We start from the raw sequence: 20,217 nt of genomic DNA, 5'->3' as shown, positions 1-20,217 counted from the left end.
TGGACCACCTACAGCAGGGAGGACGGGCAGGGACACCGCGGACACCTCAAGGTCCAGGGACTATCGTAATGGTTTTTGGGAATCACGTGGCCGGGTAAGAACCACGTTGTCTCTGAGGCTGTCATGGACAAAGCGCACTCTTATCCCATCTCAAGATGCAAAAGAGGTCCAGGCTTTTGTGGGAATCATTGGCAAACCTTCATACCCCATTTAGCGCAATGCCTAGTTAAGAAGGGGATAATACGGGACTGAGGAGCCAAGTAACAGCTGGCCTCTGAGAAAGCAGAGATGCTGGTCGAACAGATCAAAGCTCCTGGAACGTCACAGGCAAGGCTGCCAGCTGAATTCGAGGTTTCAGTCACCCTGGAAGGTCTGGGCTGGGCATTAGAGCAAAAACAGCAAAGAGAGAGAGAGTGCCCCTGGGATTTTGGTCCCAACCATGGAAGGGGGCAGAGATCAGATACACCCCCATGGGACAGCCAATTACAGTGAGAAGTTCCCTTCCCATCAGGGGGAGATGGACAACATATCCTACCAACCTGCCTCCGCCACGGCTCAGTCTCCCGTGCTGACTGAACGGCACACCTGCCTCCATCAGAGGAGTCCTACCCTCCGAGTGCTCCTGCTCCTGTCCCTGTGTCAGTCCCTGCAACCTGCAAAGAAGGAGTAGGGGAAATTCTGACCAGATCCTGGTACATGGATGGCTCTAGCTATCCGTCTGCCTGGATGGCACTGGCTACCAGCCATCCACTGATAACCGTGTGAATGGAAACAGCAACAAATCACAGTAGCCAATGGGCTGAGGAAAAGCTGTCTGGCTGGTAATCACACACGAACCTGGACCACTGACCCTGTGTACTGAAAGCTGAGCTGTTTTAAAAGGATTGATTCTGTGTTTTAAAAGGATTGGACCACGGGAAATAGAGGGATGAATACTTATGAGCAACCTTTTATGGGGACCAGAAATGTGGAAAGATATTTGGGTTCATTTGCAAAAGCCTGAGACAGATTTGTCTTCCATGACCCTGACCATAAGGTGTCTACATGGTCAGGTAATCAGGAAGCAGATGCTTTGGCAAGAATATGATTTCAGTCCTAGTCGGGTAACTCAGCTGGCTCGAGCGTCATCCTGACGTGTCCAGGATGCAGGTTCAATCCTCAGTCAGGACACTTATAAGAATTAACCAGTGATTGCATAAATAAGTGGAACAACAATGTTTATCTAAAATCAATGAATTAAATATATATATAAATTGTATATCAATTAAAGAATATGTGTGTGTGTGTGTGTGTGTGTGTGTATATATATATATATGACTTGAACAACTGACCTGTGTGTGGACATTGCAGATTGGGTACTCCTGGTGAACAGAGAGCAACGGTGGGGGTGGGAGTCATATTTCAAAGGACACAATGTGCAGAAATGGGCGAAAGAATGTGATACTGAATAGAAGTTCCATTTTATAATCCACAGGCAGCTGGGTTGGTAGAACAAAAGAATGGTGTCCTTAAGCAACAGATAAAATTACTAACTGGAAAACCTACTTGGGCCACAAGGACAGTTGCTTTCCCAGTACATTGAAGCCACCAACATGGGCCTTTGGCCCCGTGTGCCAGGCTGAGCACTCAGACAGAGGCACCCAAAGTGGAAAACGTGTTGAGAACAAAGGACACGGCAACAGCGCAGCTGCTCGCTGTGGCTCCACGGGCCACGGGAATGAGGGCGTAAAGCCCTCCTGTCTCAGGAGTGGGGACAACCTCCTGGTATCTGCAATCCGGCGTTCCGCTGGGATGGGCTAGTCACTTCCCGGCCCTGGCTGGGAGGACCTGCTCAGTCTCTGGTGGGATCCTGTTATCCTAATGCATTTGGGACCGGTAGAAGCACTCTATCCGGGGAGTGGGCCACGCACCTTTGAGAGAGGGGAGAGGGCCAAGGTCCTGGTCTGGCCTATTTTCCCTCCCTTCCACGTACATCGTCACGCCAGAAAGCACCACGTTCCCCGGCTGCCATGTCCGGTTTACACAGCCTGGTCGGTTCCCAGGGCTGCAGCCACTGTAACATCTCAATCAAGATCAGGCTACAGGTTTAATTTTTATAGATCTCCCCCTCCAAATCTCCACTAAGTACCTGTCTCTCTGACTTTCTACTGCTGTTCCTGCAGCATCCAGTTACAGGGGGGCGCCTGGGCCATCATCCAATCCAAATGTGATGTTTTTAGATCAGATGTATTTGTTAATGTTTCTTTCTTGTTAGCACATATGAATACTCATATGTCCTAAATAACCTGACCCCAAGCCTCGGTGATTTGTTAAAGTACCGGTTCAGGTGCTGGGGGGCGTGGTGGGAAAACTGTTACTGATCCTGGAACTGTTTTCTTTGTTTGTTGTGGTTTTAGTCTGTTTCTTTTCTCGTACATGTCTGTACTGCTGTTGTGGACCGGGGCTCCACTGTGGCCATCTTGGCAACTGGGTGGTGCACATCCATGCTGCTGCATGACCACTCAGGGCGCTGGCAGGAGAGGGACGGTGCACGAAACTGTAAGGGCCAGTCACGAGGGGGAGTGTGGAGGAGAGACCGTTCCATGAGGTGCCCACTGCTGGCCCTGTAAGCCAGACCTGGGCGGGGAGGGTGGAGGTCGCTTACTGTGCACCTGCCTTAGAGACTGTCCGCTCATAATGGACGTTCGTGCTGACTCAAGTCAGCCTCGCCCCGCAGATTCCCACCGCACGCTGGTCGCTGGGACATGCCACTGTCCTGACCGGGTCAGGCATAGAAAGTCATTTCTGTATCTGGAAGTATTCACATACTGGTGTTCATGACTAGTCCACTCGTCATCTTTTGTCTTATATATAATTCTTCGGTACCTGCCAAGTGCCATGGTGATCTCTTCCATCTTGCAGCCACAAAAGAATGCCTTTGCTGGAGGTTTCCGTAACAGACCCTATAAATGGTCAGATGGGAGCGGCCTGTCCCTTTCTGTGGTCTCTCTCTGTCCCCCACAGTTGGATGTAGAGTGTCGGGCTTGGGGCTTTTCCCTGACTCGGCATGTGCTATAATTCCTCATACATTCCTTCACCAAAAACAAAATGTACTGCTCACAAAAATGAGGGGACATTTCAGAAAGAATAGGAAGCAATAAAACGTCCCCTCATTTTTGTGAGCGGCATATTTCCTTGCATTCGAAGTCATGGTCCTCATTATTCCTAGTAGTGTTAATTACGTATATTGAAGTTTTATTTCTTAAAAACTTTAATTGCTAATAAAAACTAAAAAGTAAGCAATTCGCTTTTCAGACTGGCAAATTTATGAATACATTTCATAACCTCAACCAACATAGGTACTTTTACTGACAAATATATTTCAGAATTTTTAGAAATATATGCTTCCTCAAAGCACAAGCCATATTCATGAACAGACTTGATTTTGTCTTTCCATTGCTCTACAATAAGAAACCAAAAGTAGGTAAACTTATTTAGCAATTAATGCTCTTGTATTTTACCTTATTTGAATATGATCTAGGTGTTGAATAATTTCCATCATATAAAATTTAGCAAACTCTTAAGTTTTTAAGTTATAAAGGATTTTGGAAAACTATTTTTAAGTACATATACTATAATATATATATATATATATATATATATATATATATATGCTTATTGCTATGAAGTTTTACCTAAACACCTTTTATTCTATTTACATCTATTTAACTTATTAGTTCTTTTTTTAACTTATTAGTTCTTAACAATCATATTTAGACTACTTGTGAAGATTTTTTTTTTTTGTATTTTTCTGAAGTTGGAAACGGGGAGGCAGTCAGACAGACTCCCACATGCGCCCGACCGGGATCCACCCGGCATGCCCACCAGGGGGCGATGCTCTGCCCATCTGGGGCGTTGCTCTGCTGCAATCAGAGCCATTCTAGCGCCTGAGGCAGAGGCCATAGAGCTATCTTCAGTGCCCGGGCCAACTTTGCTCCAATGGAGCCTTGGCTGTGGGAGGGGAAGAGAGAGATAGAGAGAAAGGAGAGGAGGAAGGGTGGAAAAGCAGATGGGCGCTTCTCCTGTGTGCCCTGGTCGGGAATCGAACCTGGGACTTCCACAAACAGGGATGACACTCTACCACTGAGTCAACCAGCCAGGGCTACTTGTGAAGATTTTTACGATATCTTAAAGCAATTACCCCCACTTAAGTTACATCTCTTGATAATATGAACTTCTTTAACCAATAAATCCAAGTAGAATAAAAGTATTATATTTAATGCTTGTCATTCTAAAACACACCTATTTAACCAAATTCAACTGAAATTAGCTTTAATATAGAATATTTTCCCAGGTCACATCATCAAAAGCATTCGGGTTAGTTTCTATTATGTTTTGAAAATTTTTATATAAGCACTTATTGGCTTAGGACATTGACACGGAGCTCTTTTACAAATCAGCACTCTCACCCGAGGGTAGAAAATGCCGCGCGGCACACAGGACGGAGAGATGCAACCAGAGAACCTCTCCGGTCTCCTTTTAAAATTTTAGCCATGAGACAGGTAATAAAGTTATCCATTCAGATGGCTAAGGCTTTTTATTTTTAATATTTGTGGAAAAGACATTTAATCTTATAGAAAGTATGGCCTAGATTTTGGGCAAGGGGGCTTCTATAGCTGTTTGTATTAAGAACAAACAAACAAACAAACTTCTCCCCTACACTTTATTTTTTTGTTCAGTCTTAGAAACTGCGAATGGTAAATGTAGGGGCTTTCAACTGCCCCTAGAGCTCCATTTGTGGTTTCACAAAAATACGTAAGATGAGGGCCTTACTTAATTCCCTCAAAGAACTGGGTAACTTAAATGTCACCATGGGTTGATCTATCTGTCCAACTCTTATCACCTCGAATTTGCTTCTTTTCAGTTATATAGTTTAACTTAAAGGAGGAAGTCCAAATTAAAAAAAAAAAAAAAAAAAAAAAAAAATATATATATATATATATATATATATATATATATATATATATATATATATATATGCCTATCAAGGTCTGATTCTCAGCTTCCAGTCTGGCCGAGTTTCTGACCATCGTCCTGAAGTCCTCTCACGGTCTTGTCAGATGTCAGCCGGGACACACAGTCAGCACGCCAGCAGCATTCTGCAATTCCATGTCCTCGAGAGGGTGCAGAGGTTACTCTCTCTTAGTCATTCCACAGGCAGAAGAAAGAACCGCCCACCCACTTGTCTCAGACAGGCCGGCAGCCCCGCCACAACCCTGCCCCACGGGCCCAGACGGCAGCCCTCCTGCGCGGGAAGGGTCAGCAAAACCCAAGAGCCCTCACGCCAAATAATCAAGAGTTGCTGTGTCCAAAGAGCTAGATCCACAAATATTTTCTCCTAATCCAAATTTAGAGAGGGCCCCTTACCATTCTGTTATGCCTGCGCTCCAAGGAAAGATCCAGAAGTCTGACTTGGCAAGAATTCCTACTGGGTTTTTTCTGTTGTTGTTATTTTTATTTTTTTGCTGGCGTACATTAGAGGTCCTAGGAACTTTCTAACGCGGCAGCTTTGAGGTGAGCTGTGTCTACCTGGTGAGGTACCCTGCTCACAGTAACTATTCTAGTGACCAAGAACGACTCATCGTTACGGCAAAGTATTCGAAAAGGGCTGTCATGACTTATCCTCCCTCTCCTCCGAACTTCTCCTCCTTCTTCAAGACCAACGTGCTGACATGTCGTGAGGCGACAGGAGCTATCAGTCTCAGGCCCCCGACAAAAACCTCACACACACTTTCCGGGCACCTGCGTCTTTGAGGTAAAGACAATCAGACAGATGTTAGGAACGTTTTCATGGACACTGTCTTTGTGGCCAACAATGTGTTTCAGAATAAACCACTCATACCTACACAATAAAAAAAACAACTTGGAAGCAGAAACTCTTATAAAATTTAGATATATTATAATTTATATACCACAAAATTCATCCTTTTAAAGTGTACAGTGTTTTTTTTTTTTAGAATGTTTGAAGTTGTGAGGTCATCACCACTGACTCTAGGATAATCTGCTTCTAAAACCTGTAGAGTTTTAAAACATAGGGTTATCTTGGGTTTTGAGGCTATTTATGAAACAAACATGGGGCACCTGCCCACAACAGGGGGACAGAAATCATAGCGGGATTCTAACACAAGCCTTTGCACAATCGGCGGACGGAGTTCCAAGCGAGTGTGATGAGTCAGCAAGCCCAGCGAACGACGCCCTCCTTCCCTTGTGCCCCCGCCTTTCTGTGACAGCCACTGAAATCCAGAATTGGAATTCAGTGCTGCCCTGAGAGCCAGGCCTTTGAGCTGACGTTAGGCAGTGTTAAATCAAGAATTTATAAATAAGGAAGCGTGCTTGATCATATTACTATTTCTAGTGAGAGCCAAGCCGTTTTCTGCACCTTTGTAGATGGACAAAGATATTTGTAGTTCTGTTAAAATGCATTCAAAAATATGGTGGCTCCCACCTTGCTGGAATTCTTTTCTGGTCCCTTGGGGTGGGGTAGACACTAGCTATGGTGGCGTGGGTGCTCTGTGATGCTGGCCTTCCGGATGGAGGTCAGAGATGAGCATGGCGCCTGCACCTACCTCCCCTCGGGTTTCTCATCCCTACCTCTGCGGCCCTCCCTGCCCCCCTCTCACAAAACAACGGAATCAAGTCTTCTCCCCACAGTAGCCGGGGTGATGTGTTCAAGAGTCAGGCCATGTTATGCCCATGCTCAAAGCCTTCTGATCCACATCACCCTCTGGATCAATGCGAGCTCCTCGCACAGCTCCTCCCCACCCTCGGGTTGCCCCTCCTTTGATCCGGCTATGGACTCCAGTAGGGCGAGACTGCTGCCTCAGGATCTTTGCAAGGCCACCCTTCCAGAATTGCTCACGCCCTCTGCTTTCAGTCTGGGTCCACCTGCTGCTTAGGGAGCCCCTCCCTGCTCACTGACCCCCTGAGCCGAGTTACCTTTCTCCTCCCCTGACTCATACACACACTCTGTGTCCCCACACACTAATGCCTTTCCAGATCATATCAGCACTGGTATTACACTGTAACAGTTCTGTTGATTATTCCCGAGTCCCTCCCACAAGAGAGGCCCCTGGAGGGCAGGGTATGCCCTGTTCACCATCTGTGCCAGGGCCCACGTGGCCTCAGGGTGCGGGCAAGGGCTGTTCTGGGCGTCCTGAGGCTTCTTGGCACTCCTAGCCTGGATGGGCATTGGCAGTGACCATGTAAGTAGCTGAGTGACTTGGGACAGCTCACACTTTTCTGTGTTTCATCTATTCCTCTCCGCAGTGGTACCAGGCCCAGGCCCGGTGCTTCTGCCAAAGCCTCCCCTCCCCCAGGTGACCCCAGCAGACTCCATCTCAAGGTGCCCTCAGGGTTGGCTGTGGAGGGACAGGAAGCTACTTTAGCTGTCATCAGGCCTCTTCCATGTTGCTCAAGTCTCAGGCTGCCCAGTTTGGGGCTGGGGAGTCCAGAGCAGCCTAGGAGGACCGAGAGTACAGTAGGAAGGCCACCTCCTCAGCCCCCAGGGTGCACCAGGGTCCAGGACGAGGGGACAGGACTGGAGGAAACAGAAGAGGTCAGGAGGCTCTTCTGAGGGGAGGAGAAGAGACGGGAGGGGAAGGGAGGGGAGAGGAGGGGAGGGAAGGAGGGGGAGGGATGAGAAGAGAGGGGAGGGGGAGGGAGGAGAAGGGAGGGGAGAGAAGGAGGGGGAGGGAGGAGAAGGGAGGGGAGAGAAGGAGGGGTAGAGAGGAGAAGAGAGGGGAAGGGAAGGGAGGGGAGAGGAGGGGAGGGAAGGAGGGGGAGGGAGGAGAAAGGAGGGGAGTGGAAGGGAGGGGAGAAGAGGGGAGGGAAGGAGGGAGAGGGAGGAGAAGGGAGGGGAGGGGAAGGGAGGGCAGAGGAGGGGAGGGGATGGGATGAGGGGGGAGGGGAGGGAAGAGAAAGAGAAGGGAGGGGAGGGGGCACTGTTAAACCAAGTGAGGCTCATTTATTGCCAACAGGTAGGCCAGAACATAGGGTCCCAAGGTGGGTCCTGGGTCTGGAAGCTTTGGGCAGGGCTGCGGCTGAACACTGTGTGGAGGCCCAGGAAGAGTGAGGGCCCCTGGTGTGGGGATAGATGGGTTAAGACACCACGGTCCCCAGCAGCAGCCACAGAGCCCCAGTCACCAGAGCCAGTGAGGGGCCTGCGGCCAGCCCCGGGTGTGCAGCGTTGGTGGAGCCAGCGGGGGGCGGCAGATCGCAGTTGGTGTAGGGCTCCAGGCAGGCAGCGAAGGCCATGACATGCGCCACCAAGTGCTGCTCCTGCACACCGTGCATCAAGTGCGCCTGCGGGCCGCGTGCGAACACCGCCACATCCTCCCCACCGTGGGTCTCTGACGACAGGGGCACAGCTGCCTGTGGCTTGTAGTTGGGGTCCCCTGGGCAGAGATGGGGGTTCTGGATGAAGGCTCAGGACGTTGGGGCAACCGTCCCCCTCCTGCGAGTTCCCACTGAGGCCCCTGCCTGCCCACCCAAAACCGAACGGGTGCACTCACTGCTCTGGCTGTCGTTGACATCTGGCCGGGAGCCCCCGCTGATGGCGAAGCCAGGGCCATTGCCATAAAGGATGGAGGTGTAGGCCTTGCCATCTGAGGCCGCCTCTGGAGCCAGCCCTGCAGGGAGGAGGGGACCTGCATGGCGCCACCGAGCTCTGCAGCGCCCTCGTGTGCTATACCCAGGAGCCTCTTGCCTATTCGGTGGCTTGATCTGCACAAGAACCCTGTAGGGTTATTGCTATCATGACCCCGTTTGACAGACGTGAAAATAGAGGCTCAGGGCATTTTCTGACCCGTAATTCAGGAAACAGCACCTGCTTTCACCCCCACCCCCCAGCCTACCGAAAATGGAGCTGCCACGCAGGGTGTAGCCACCAAAAGTAAAGACGTGAGAGTGGTCAGCGGTGACCATGGTCAGGGTGTCCTTCTCGCTTGTGAGCTGGCTGGCCTTGTCAATGGCGTTATCAAAATTCACAGCCTCAGTCAGCGCCATGTACGCTTTGCCCGCATGATGACCTTGGTCAATGCGGCCCCCTGCAGGGAGACACGGAGTGGGGGGTGGAGGGTTGGGGGGAGGTGGGTGGGTGATGGAGAACCTGCCCTGCCTCCACTCTGCAAAGGGCTGCCCCTCGCTCACCCTCCACGAAGAGGTAGAAGCCCTTGGGGTTCCTGCCCAGCAGACGCAAGGCCACCTCTGTCATCTCCACCAGGCTGGGGTCCTGCCTGGCCTCTCGCTGGGCCTCATACTTCATGTCCCCGGGCTCAAAGAGGCCTGTGGGAGAGGGGGCTGGGCTCACGGACCGGCCGTGGGCTGGGCTGGTGCGCAGGCGCTTGGCTGCCCAAGGACCAGAAAGACGGCGCGGGGGCGGGAGTGGGCGGTCCTTACCCATGAGACGTGTTACAGAGGGGTTCCGGGACGCCTGCATGAGCGCCGTTCGGTTCCACACATACTGGGCCCCCTGGGGAGGACAAAGGAGGCCTCAGCCACAGCCCTACGACCAGCAACCCTGCCCTTGTCTGCTCTGCCACCTGCGCCCACGAGCCCCATCACCTGGTGCTTGGCCTGCCACTCCTGAACCAGGTTCCGCCTGTCCACCCTGACTCCGCTCTGGGTGGCATCAGCAGGGTACTCAGGGTCTGGGGTCCCCTTAGGGAACATGTACTTGCGGCCTCCACCCAGGATCACCTGGAGCCAGACGAGGAGGGCAGGTGAGCTCGGGGCCTGGCGGGCCCTCTGCCCCCTGATCCAACCACCCCCAGGTCTGTGGGAACGAGCTGGCTCTGCCTACCTCCCACACAGCCGTCCCAAGTGCCCCGAGCCCTGCCCGACCCAGGACTTTGACGGTGGGTTGCCCAGGGCCGACCTGCGTGGGGCCGCCCCCTCCGCCCAGGCCGCCCCGCCCCCCCGTGACGCACGTCAATGTCCATGTTGGAGACGAGCTGCGTGGCGATGTCCTGGCAGCCCTCCCGCAGCGCCTGGGCTGGCATGTCGGCGTCCGAGTACCAGCTGCGGCTCACCGTGTGCGCGTAGGTGCCGGCCGGGGAGGCATGCTGTACCCTGGTGGTGGTCACCACCCCCACTGACTTCCCTGAGGGGGACGAGTCTGGGTGAGCCCCTGAGGTCCGTGAGCCTGACCATACCCACCAGGAAGACCCCTGTCCACTAGGGTGACCTCTGCCCATCATGCTGACCCTGCCCACCAGGCTGACCCCTGTCCACCAGGCTGACCCTGCCCACTAGGGTGATCCCTGCCCATCATGCTGACCCTGCCCAGCAGGCCGACCCCTGCCCACCAGGCCCGCCCTAGCCCACCAGGCCCGCCCTAGCCCACCTGCTTTCTTGGCCCGGTTCATCACGGAGATGACCTCATTGCCACGTGTTGTGTTGCACTGTTTAACTCGGGCTGCCGCACTGACACCAATGGTCTGGTAGTTGCCCTTGACCCCACACAGGTAGGCTGTGGCCGTGCCTGCGCTGTCTGGTACTTGTCTGTCCACGTTGTATGTCTGGGGACAGAGACACTCTCGGCTCCACTCTGGCACAGACACCCAGCTCATGACCAGACCTGTGCCCCTAACTCAGGCCCCGACCCCTCCTGGGGCCTTCCCTCCTGCCGGGCCCCCTAGGCCCACCCACCCTGGTGGTGGGCAGCACCCTGCGGCCTCCCAGCCCTACCTTGGCCAGAGCCACGTATGGGAACTGGTCCATGGCCAGGGGCGTCTCAGGTCCCAGGCTGCCATTCAGCTGCCCCTTTAGGATCCGAGCTGCTGTCACCGTGGGCACCCCCATCCCTGAAGGAGCAGAACTCTGTCACGCCCGAGTGCACTGGATGCTGCGTCCATAGGCCGCCTTGGGGCCAGGGTCGTGGGGGTTCGGGGACGTGGATAGGCCTTGCGCACTCACCGTCCCCCAAGAAGAGAATGAGGTTCTTGGCAGCCGTCCGGATGGGCTGCAGCTTCTTGGCCACGTCCAGGGCCTGGGCTGCCTTGTGGTTCCAGAAGGCGGGGTCTTCCTCCTCAGCTGTCCGAGGGGAGAGGGAGGCCAGGTCAGCGCCGGGGGGGAGGGATGCCCGTGCGTGTGGGGTCCGCAGGCAGGAGCCTCATTACCTGGGATGAGGCCGAGGGAGAGCCGGAGCCTCAGGCCCAGCAGCAGCAGCAGCAGCACCCAGGCTCCCTGCATGGTGGGGGCCGGCGGGGCGGGGCAGGACTCCGCAGGGGCTGGGACCCTGGTGAGGCTGCGACTGGGACAAGGCTGAGACACCAGGGTACCTGCTGCAGTGACTGGTGCAGTGACTTGGACTTAAATAAGGGAGGACTTTATCCCTGGCTGTAAAAGGTCAGGTCCCTCCACGTGCCCCAGGCAGCCATCCTGACCACGCCCCAGTCCTGCTGGCAGAGGGTGGTGGCAGGGTGTGACTGAGCCTTGAGACTTATTTCCTGTACAAGGCAGGGCCATCCCGAAGGGGACAGTCCCCCACTGTGGCCCAGGGTGCCATAGCCCTTAGGTGAGCAGCCTTTGCGCATTTTGAGGGGGCCAGCCGACCCTCTGCTCCTGCCGTGCTCAGGAACCCGTCCCTCCTTCATTTACGTCAATATATATATATATTATATATTATATATATATAATATATATATATATTTTTGTATTTTTCTGAAGTTGGAAATGGGGAGGCAGTCAGACAGACTCCCGCATACGCCCGACCGGGATCCACCCGGCATGCCCACCAGGGGGCGATGCTCTGCCCATCTGGGGCATCGCTCTGTTGCGACCAGAGCCATTCTAGCGCCTAAGGCAGAGGCCACAGAGCCATCCGCAGCGTCCGGGCCAACTTTGCTCCAATGGAGCCTCGGCTGCGGGAGGGGAAGAGAGAGACAGAGAAGAAGGAGAAGGGGAGGGGTGGAGAAGCAGATGGGCACTTCTTCTGTGTGCCCTGGCCGGGAATCGAACCCAGGACTCCTGCACGCCAGGCTGACGCTCTACCGCTGAGCAAACCGGCCGGGGCCCATGTCACTATTTTTTTTTATTATTTTTGAGAGTATGCTGATTAAAGCTGGGGACAGTGAAACAAGGAATTGCTTAGGAGAAGCCACAGGAGAGCCCAGATGGGGCTGCTTTGGGTCACTAGAAAGAGAACAGGGGCCTTGGCGACAGGCTCAGGGGGTTATCCAGGGGCCAGCTGCTGCAGCTGTTGCTCCCCTGGTCACAAGTCTGGTGGGACCCTTCGTGCTTAGGAGATGAGCACTGAGAGGGAGGTAAGGTGGGGGCGCTCTGGGAGGGAGAGCTGCCCACCTCATTCTGCTCTGAGCTTCCTGTGAACTAGTCCCAGGCTGGCTCTCTTCTGGGTGCTGAGGGAGGGGGAATGTGGACAAAACAGAAAGTAACTTCACAGGGTGATCTTATCACCAGTTCCTAACCTGGCAGTTCACTGTGAGCATATAACCTCGTTAGTAAAGGGTTAGCTTGGCCTCAAGCAAGTCCTAGCCGTGATTCTTGTGCACCTGGGTTAACATCTTTGAAAGGCCCCTTTTCAGACCCCTCAGAAGAAAACCACTCCCCAGAGAGCACATAACCTTGTCAACGACCCCACACTCCGGTGGGGTCTCCCCTTGCTTTCTTACGCCATGCCCCCTCCCCAGTTCTGAGGAGGAGCTCGGAGGAGGACGCACGCTGCCATGCTCGTGAAACCTTTCCTTCTTGGTCTGTTGTGACCTTAACCTCCGGATCCTTTGTTTGGCTCAGATACATTTTTATAAAAATTCTCTATAGGTTTAGACATTCTTACGTCGGCATGGACTGGCTGGGTTCTGAGTAAGCCCACCCAGGACCACCCTGTAGACCCCAACCAGGTGCTAGGTAGCAGCATGGGCTCTTTGAAACCTACCTGCGGTAGGCAGCCGTTCCTGGCTTTGAGCTGTTCTTAGCCAGCTCAAAAGAGAAATCGGAACGAGCCAGGGAAACCGTGCCGCGGGCTGACGAGCCCCACGACGGTCCGTCTCCCTTCAGAACTCCGGCAAGCTTTAGGCACGGTTTGTACGGAGCCTCAACTGGCGAGTATTTGCGGCTTAAGATGGGCAAAATGGGGCTCCTTTGAAACCTCTAAGTTAATTTTTGTCCTGGCTCCATAGCTCAGTCGGTTAGAGCGTCGTCCAGATACACCAAGGTTGTGGGTTCAATCCCAGGTCAGGGCCCATACAAGAACCAACCAGTAAGTGCATGGATGCACCTGACCTGTGGTGGCGCAGTGGATAAAGTGTTGACCTGGAACGCTGAGGTCACTGGTTCAAAACCCCGGGCTTGCCTGGTCAAGGCACATATAGGAGTTGATGCTTCCTGCTCCTTCCCCCTTCTCTCTCTCCTCTCTCTCTAAAAATGAATAAATAAATAAAAAAAATTTTTTTAAATGCATGGATGGATAAGTGGAACAACAAATCAGTGTTCCTCTCTTTCTCTATCCCATTTCCTATCCCTCTAAAAAAAAACCAAACAGGCCCTGGCCGGTTGGCTCAGCGGTAGAGTATCGGCCTGGCGTGCAGGGGGACCCAGGTTCGATTACCGGCCAGGGCACATAGGAGAAGCGCCCATTTGCTTCTCCACCCCCACCCCCTCCTTCCTCTCTGTCTCTCTCTTCCCCTCCCGCAGCCAAGGCTCCATTGGAGCAAAGATGGCCTGGGCGCTGGGGATGGCTCCTTGGCCTCTGCCCCAGGCGCTAGAGTGGCTCTGGTCACGGCAGAGCAACGCCCCGGAGGGGCAGAGCATCGCCCCCTGGTGGGCAGAGCATCGCCCCTGGTGGGCGTGCCGGGTGGATCCCAGTCGGGCGCATGCGGGAGTCTGTCTGACTGTCTCTCCCCGTTTCCAGCTTCAGAAAAATACAAAAAAAACAAACAAACAAAAAAAACAACACCAAACAACCAAACAAACTTTTAATTTTTTTTAAACATTTTTTTTATTTTTATTTTTTTTTAATTTTTAATTTTTATTTTATTTATTCATTTTAGAAAGGAGAAAGAGAGAGAGAGAGAGGAGACAGAGAGAGAGAAGGGGGAGGAGCAGGAAGCATCAACTCCCATATGTGCCTTGACCAGGCAAGCCCAGGGTTTCGAACTGGCGACCTCAGCATTTCCAGGTCGACGCTTTATCCACTGCGCCACCACAGGTCAGGCAAACAAACTTTTTAAAATTCAGAAAATAATATTTGTGTGCTCAAGTGGAAACACCAGGCTCTCCAGTGGAACTGCCTGGGTGGGGGGCTGCCCTCGATTGGGACGCAGAAACCTCTCAGAGGGAACACAGGTAGGTTTTGTTCAGGAAGTGAAGAACATGTTAAAGACGGTCTCTGAACTCTCAGGTAAAACCTCTGCTCTTCAGGAAGTTAACCAGAAACTGTAGTGCCCTTTTGGCAGCACATATAATAAAATGGGAACGACCGTGAGAAGATTAGCAGGGCCCCCACGCAAGGATGACACATGAGTTTGTGAAGCCTTCCATGTCTAAACAGTGACGACGACAAAGCTTTTAGAGACATCTTAGAGACGGTCCCTAAACTAAAGAGGGCTTCCGAAGCTGCCCAGTGCCAACGCCCCCCTCCCTTCCCCCTTCTCTGTCCCCCCTTCCTTCTGAGCTCCCGTTTCTGGACTTGTCCCCTGGTCTCCCTTCTCTCCTCTCCCCTCCGCCGTCACCCTCCACTGACTTAGGGGAAAGTAAGAATGGAAAGCCAGACCAGGATAGGTTAAAAAAAAAAAGAAATAAACAGTCTGACCAGGCGGTGGCGCAGTGAATAGAGCATGGAACTGGGTTGCGGAGGACCCAGGTTCGAGACCCTGAGGTAGCCAGCTTGAGTGCAGGCTCATCTGGTTTGAGCAAAAAGCTCACCAGCTTGGACCCAAGGTCACTGGCTCCAGCAAGGGGTCACTCGGTCTGCTGAAGGCTTGCGGTCAAGGCACATATGAGAAAGCAATCAATGAACAACTAAAGTGTCGCAACGCGCATTGAAAATCTAAAGATTGATGCTTCTCATCTCTCCGTTCCTGTCTGTCTGTCCCTGTCTATCCCTCTCTCTGACTCTCTCTGTCCCTTAAAAAATAAATAAAAAAGCCTGACCAGGCGGTGGCGCAGTGGATAAAGTGTCAGACTGGGATGCGGAGGACCCAGGTTCGAGACCCTGAGGTCGTCAGCTTGAGCGTGGGCTCATCTGGTTTGAGCAAAAGCTCACCAGCTTGGACCCAAGTTTGCTGGCTTGAGCAAGGGGTTATTCGGTCTGCTGTAGCTACTGGTCAAGGCACATATGAGAAAGCAATCAATGAAAAACTAAGGTGTCACAGCAAAAAACTGATGGTTGATGCTTCTCATCCTGTCTGTTTGTCCCTATCTATCCCTCTCTCTGACTCTGTCTCTGTAAAAAAAAAAAAAAAAAAGTCAAAAAGAAAAAAAAAAAAGAAATAAACAGAAGTTCTTGTAGTTCCCTTTAGAGAAAAACCAGTCTCAGAATGAGAGGACCCAGCAGTAATTTACTCCCGTGGACTAAAGCAGAATTAAGGAATTTAACTAAAAATCATCCTAGTCCTCTTTTTTTTCTTTTGTATTTTTCTGAAGCTGGAAACGGGGAGAGACAGTCAGACAGATTCCCGCATGCGCCCGACCGGGATCCACCCGGCACGCCCACCAGGGGTGACGCTCTGCCCACCAGGGGGCGATGCTCCACCCCTCCGGGGCGTCGCTCTGCCGGGACCAGAGCCACTCCAGCGCCCAGGGCAGAGGCCAAGGAGCCATCCCCAGCACCCGAGCCATCCCCAGCGCCTGGGCCATCCTTGCTCCAATGGAGCCTTGGCTGTGGGAGGGGAAGAGAGAGACAGAGAGGAAGGAGGGGGGGTGGAGAAGCAAATGGGCGCCTCTCCTATGTGCCCTGGCTGGGAATCGAACCCGGGTCCCCCGCACGCCAGGCTGACGCTCCACTGCTGAGCCAACCGGCCAGGGCCCCTAGTCCTCTTTATGACCCTGTCGGGTTCACAAGGAAATTTGATTTAATTGTTAGAATATATGATCTTGGCTATTCTGACTTGTCCTTAACTAATACAACCATCAGTTCTGCCCTGGCTGGATAGCTTGGTTGGTTAGAGCGTTGTCCCGAAGCGTGAAGGTTGCAGGTTCAGTCCCCCCGCCAGGGCACATACAGGAACAGATCGATGTTTCTCTCTCTCTCTCAAAATCAATCAATACGTTAAAAATAATAACACACCTATCAGTTTCTGAGAGCAAAGCCACAGAATGGCTAAGTCAGTTCTGCTGGCAAACTTCTAGGGAGGATTTGTGCAAGGCAGTCAGGTGGTGGAGGCCAGGCGGGTTCACAGTGGAATCGAACAGGCCACACAAGAACCACGGAGCCGGAAGGCAAGAGTTCGTTCCTGGTTATTGGATTCTCACGACGGCAGGCAGGTGAATGGGAAAACCGCGCCTCAGAGCAAGCACCCACAGCCTCACACAGGCTACACACGCGTGGTTCTCTGCCCCGCGCTCATACTAATCATACAGAGTGCTTGCAGTAGGAAAACAAGCGAGTAGGGCTAACCACTGCTGTTCGTCCTACAATTTGTTAAAACAGAGAAACAGGCCAAGAAAAAAATGCAGGGAGTTAAGCCTATAGGCTCCACCAAGTCATCTCTGAGATTTCCCCCCAGAAAACAGAGTGGATGAAAATCCAACAATATCGCCCTGGCTGGGTAGCTCAGTTGGTTTAGAGCATCATCCCAATACGCCAAGGTTGGGCTTGATCCTGCTTGGGGCACGCATAAGAATCGATCAATAAATGTATAAATAAGCGGAACAACAAATTGATGTTTCTCTTTCTCTCATCAATAAATAAAACATAAAGAATATGTTTTTAAAGAAGAAAATCCAGCACCATCCATAAAAATCTGATGAAATAAATCATACTCGATTTCTTTGAGTGGTTTGAAAAAAAAAAAATCTTCAAAACAACATTCAGGAGTGTCTCCTGTTTTAAGGCTCATCAAAGTGATCCAAAGCTTAACTCAGCGTTTCTGGAGGGATGTTAGGAGCTTCTTTTTTTTTTCTTTTCATTTTTCCGAAGCTGGAAACGGGAGGCAGTCAGACAGACTCCCGTATGCGCCTGACCGGGATCCACCCGGCATGCCCACCAGGGGGCGATGCTCTGCCCATCTGGGGCGTCACTCTGTTGCATCCAGAGCCATTCTAGTGCCTGAGGCAGAGGCCACAGAGCCATCCTCAGTGCCCGTGCCAACTTTGCTCCAATGGAGCCTCGCTGCGGGAGGGGAAGAGAAAGACAGAGAGGCAGGAGAGGGGGAGGGGTGGAGAAGCAGATGAGCGCCTCTCCTGTGTGCCCTGGCCAGGAATTGAACCCGGGACTCCTGCATGCCAGGCCGACGCTCAACCACTGAGCCAACCGGCCAGGGCTGAGTTAGGAGCTTCTAATGGTGATTAAACAACACGACTTAAACTGGCTGACCACATATGCTAGCAATTCTGGCCTGTTGATTCTTTGAAACTACTCAAAGGGGAAAGCGACTACAATGAATGAACTTCTAGCTCCAGCCCCTAAGCAGTCAGGTCAGAACTCCCCAAAGGACTTTTCAAGGGGGTGGGGGGAGAGCCTGCTTTTACTGTAACATGCCGTATCATCTTAAATTGTAGAAAACGGAAATGGGGGGGGCAAGAGCCAGCGTGGAGCTTCTCTGAGGACGAGGAGAGGGCACTTCCCTTTCCCTTCTCCTTCCCTTCCCAAAGCTTTATGAGAAATTAAGATGACCATAAAAGGGGAAACCACTAAGATGTGGGTAGATACGGGGCTACTCTGTCTGTTCTTCCCCCCGCCCAGTAACGCTGCCCTCTCCCTCAGAGTAAGACTTCTGCACCAATTTTAGGATATCTAATAGACCGATTCTGTTTGAAAACTGAAACCTGCTCCCTTCCCACCAGGGGAGGTTACAGGGCAACATGTAAATGTTTCTGCTAATCAACTCTGCCCCAGGTCACCTGACAGAGTGAGACTTTCCTGACACCCGTGGTGCCCACATGCTCTCTTCTCAGCAGGATGGAAGGTAAATGAATCAGCTGCCGAATCAATTGGGAAGATGATTTTAAAGGAACATCCACAAGAGGATTTTTTTTTTTTTTTTTTTTTAATGCAGCAACTAAGGAAGAATTACTGGCCATACAGGAAGAAAGTCAGAAAAGGAGGCCTTGGACAGGCTTGGGGGGTGAGCCCAGGACAAACTGCCACTGCCTGCCAGTGCCCTGGTCGCAAGTCTCCTGGGGTCCCTTAGAGGGAAGGAGAGGGGCAAGGACAATGTGCCAGGGTGGGGGGGGGGAGGAGGAGGAGGAAGGCTCCTGGAAGGGAGAGCGCTAAGTCTTGAGACAGAATGTTCCCAGAATGCTCCTTAGGACAGACAGTCCTAGGGAACTGAGTCTTCCCAGGACAGACATGGAGACCAAGTCAGCCATTCCTATCAAAATAATTACTCACAAGCCATGGCCTCTACCCAATATTTGCCAATATCTTTTAAGACCTGATGTGCTGGCTGGAATTAAGCCCATTTTACTAGATTACATTTTACAAAGAAAAATTTATTGACTGATTTTAGAGAGAGGGGTAGGAGGAGAGACATTGATTTGTTGTTACTTATGCATTCATTGGTTGATCCTTGTATGAGCCCTGACCTGGGACCAAACCTACAACCTTGGTGTATTAAGACAATGCTCTAACCAACTGAGCTACCTGGTCAGGACTATACAAGATTACTTTAAAAGGAGTTTAGAATTCCATGTAGGAACCCCTGCAATTCTCCTATTTTTCCAGTAAAGAAACCTAATGGGATAGGATAGAGATTTGTACAGAATCTCATACTAGAAACAAAAGTTATCCCTGCCCTTTCAAAAAAGAAGTTATTCCCAGATGTAATGCCGGTGGTTGAGGCCAGGAAGGTTCATAGAGGATTCGGGCAGACCACAGAAGAAATCGCGGGGCGAAAGGGATCGGGCAGTTCCCGTTTACTGGATTCTCGCAGAGACAGGCGAGTGAACAGGCTGGAAAAACAACTTCTCCTGGGGCAGATGAGGGAACAGGAAAACTGCCCTCAGGGATAGTACCGTAGCCTTATATAGGGGACACACACACACACACCCCATGTGCTGGCATCACTAATTAGGTAAAGTGATTGCAGCCGGAAGAGCAGAGCCAGCCTACTGCAGCCTCTTTCCCTACACCAGACATCCTGTGGTTCCAAATCCATGTCCTCTGTTACCAGCAAGTCCTCTGGACTGCCGCAACTTTTCATAACATTTATGTAGTGCCTTTTTCAGCATTCCTGTATAGAAAGACAGTCAATATCTCTTTTTCCATCACTTGGGAAGATCACCAGTGTATTCAGACCATAATGCCCAGGGACACACAGAAAGTCCCACCCATTTCTCTCAGATACAAAAGGCTGATTTAAAAAAAATTATTGGTGGAAAACAACAAAAAAAGAGAAAACAAAAAAAATTATTGGTTGATTTGAGAGAGAGAGAGAGAAAGAGATTCATGTTGTTCCATTTATTTATGCATTCATTGGTTGAGTCTTGTATGTGTACTGACCGGGGATTGAACCCACATTGGCATGTCGGGATGGCGCTCCTACCAACTGAGCTACTTGACCAGGGCACCAAAGGCTGATTTAAATAATGTAGGTTTTCTACTCTAATCCAGTATGTGGATGATTTACTTTTATGACTCCCAAAAGGACATAATTTACCTATGACAACAGCTAGTATAAAAGGGTATACGGTCTGAGGAGACAAACTTTAATTCTCTCTACCCCAAGTGAAAGGCCTTGGCCATCTTATATCTAAAGATGGGCCACTAATGAACCCTGCCAGACTCAGGTGAATCCTATCCTTTCCTGGTCCAAGAGCTAAGAAACAACCTAGGGGCTTTGTAGGGCTATCTGGATACTGTCACAACCAGGTTCCAAATGTTTCATTAATGGCTCAACCTCTAGATGCCTTATTAAAATCAGATTGACTTGATCCTGTTCAGGGTAACCTTGAAGGGAAACAGAGTCTAGAAGCTCTAAAGCAGGGGTCGGGAACCTATGGCTCGCGAGCCAGATGTGGCTCTTTTGATTGCTGTATCTGGCTCGCAGACAAATGTTTAAT

The 20,217-nt window shown here is 51.5% G+C and overlaps 1 protein-coding gene and 1 non-coding gene across 2 annotated transcripts; one reads left to right on the top strand and one right to left on the bottom strand.

Annotated features, from left to right (window-relative positions):
* Positions 1 to 7,977: 7,977 nt before the first annotated feature.
* LOC136378624 (intestinal-type alkaline phosphatase-like) lies at positions 7,978 to 11,335 on the bottom strand. Its single transcript, XM_066345750.1, has 11 exons — positions 11,157 to 11,335; positions 10,954 to 11,070; positions 10,726 to 10,841; positions 10,382 to 10,556; positions 9,966 to 10,138; positions 9,601 to 9,735; positions 9,436 to 9,508; positions 9,187 to 9,321; positions 8,892 to 9,083; positions 8,550 to 8,666; positions 7,978 to 8,432 (listed from the first exon to the last, which is right to left on the bottom strand). Exons 1-11 carry the CDS (start codon positions 11,227 to 11,229, stop codon positions 8,137 to 8,139), a joined length of 1,602 nt encoding a protein of 533 aa, XP_066201847.1. The 5' UTR covers positions 11,230 to 11,335; the 3' UTR covers positions 7,978 to 8,136.
* A 3,100-nt stretch (positions 11,336 to 14,435) lies between these two features.
* Positions 14,436 to 14,541, top strand: LOC136379223 (U6 spliceosomal RNA). The gene has a single exon (XR_010746715.1). It is a non-coding gene; the product is annotated as a U6 spliceosomal RNA (small nuclear RNA).
* The last annotated feature ends 5,676 nt before the right edge of the window (positions 14,542 to 20,217 follow it).

Source organism: Saccopteryx leptura, chromosome 7, assembly GCF_036850995.1.
Source record: "Saccopteryx leptura isolate mSacLep1 chromosome 7, mSacLep1_pri_phased_curated, whole genome shotgun sequence".
NCBI lineage: Eukaryota > Metazoa > Chordata > Mammalia > Chiroptera > Emballonuridae > Saccopteryx > Saccopteryx leptura.
The sequence above is the reverse complement of the archived record's forward strand: the minus strand, read 5'-3'. Positions and strand labels throughout refer to the sequence as shown.

What these genes read in the sequence shown, in the direction of transcription:
- LOC136378624 (XM_066345750.1), bottom strand. Translation starts at nt 11,229, where the DNA reads ATGCAGGGAGCCTGGGTGCTGCTGCTGCTGCTGCTGGGCCTGAGGCTC. An exon ending in CTTCTACCTCTTCGTGGAGG is followed by an intron (nt 9,084 to 9,186) that starts GTGAGCGAGGGG and finishes GTCTCCCTGCAG; the next exon opens with GGGGCCGCATTGACCAAGGT. An exon ending in GCGTGGCAGCTCCATTTTCG is followed by an intron (nt 8,667 to 8,891) that starts GTAGGCTGGGGG and finishes TCCTCCCTGCAG; the next exon opens with GGCTGGCTCCAGAGGCGGCC.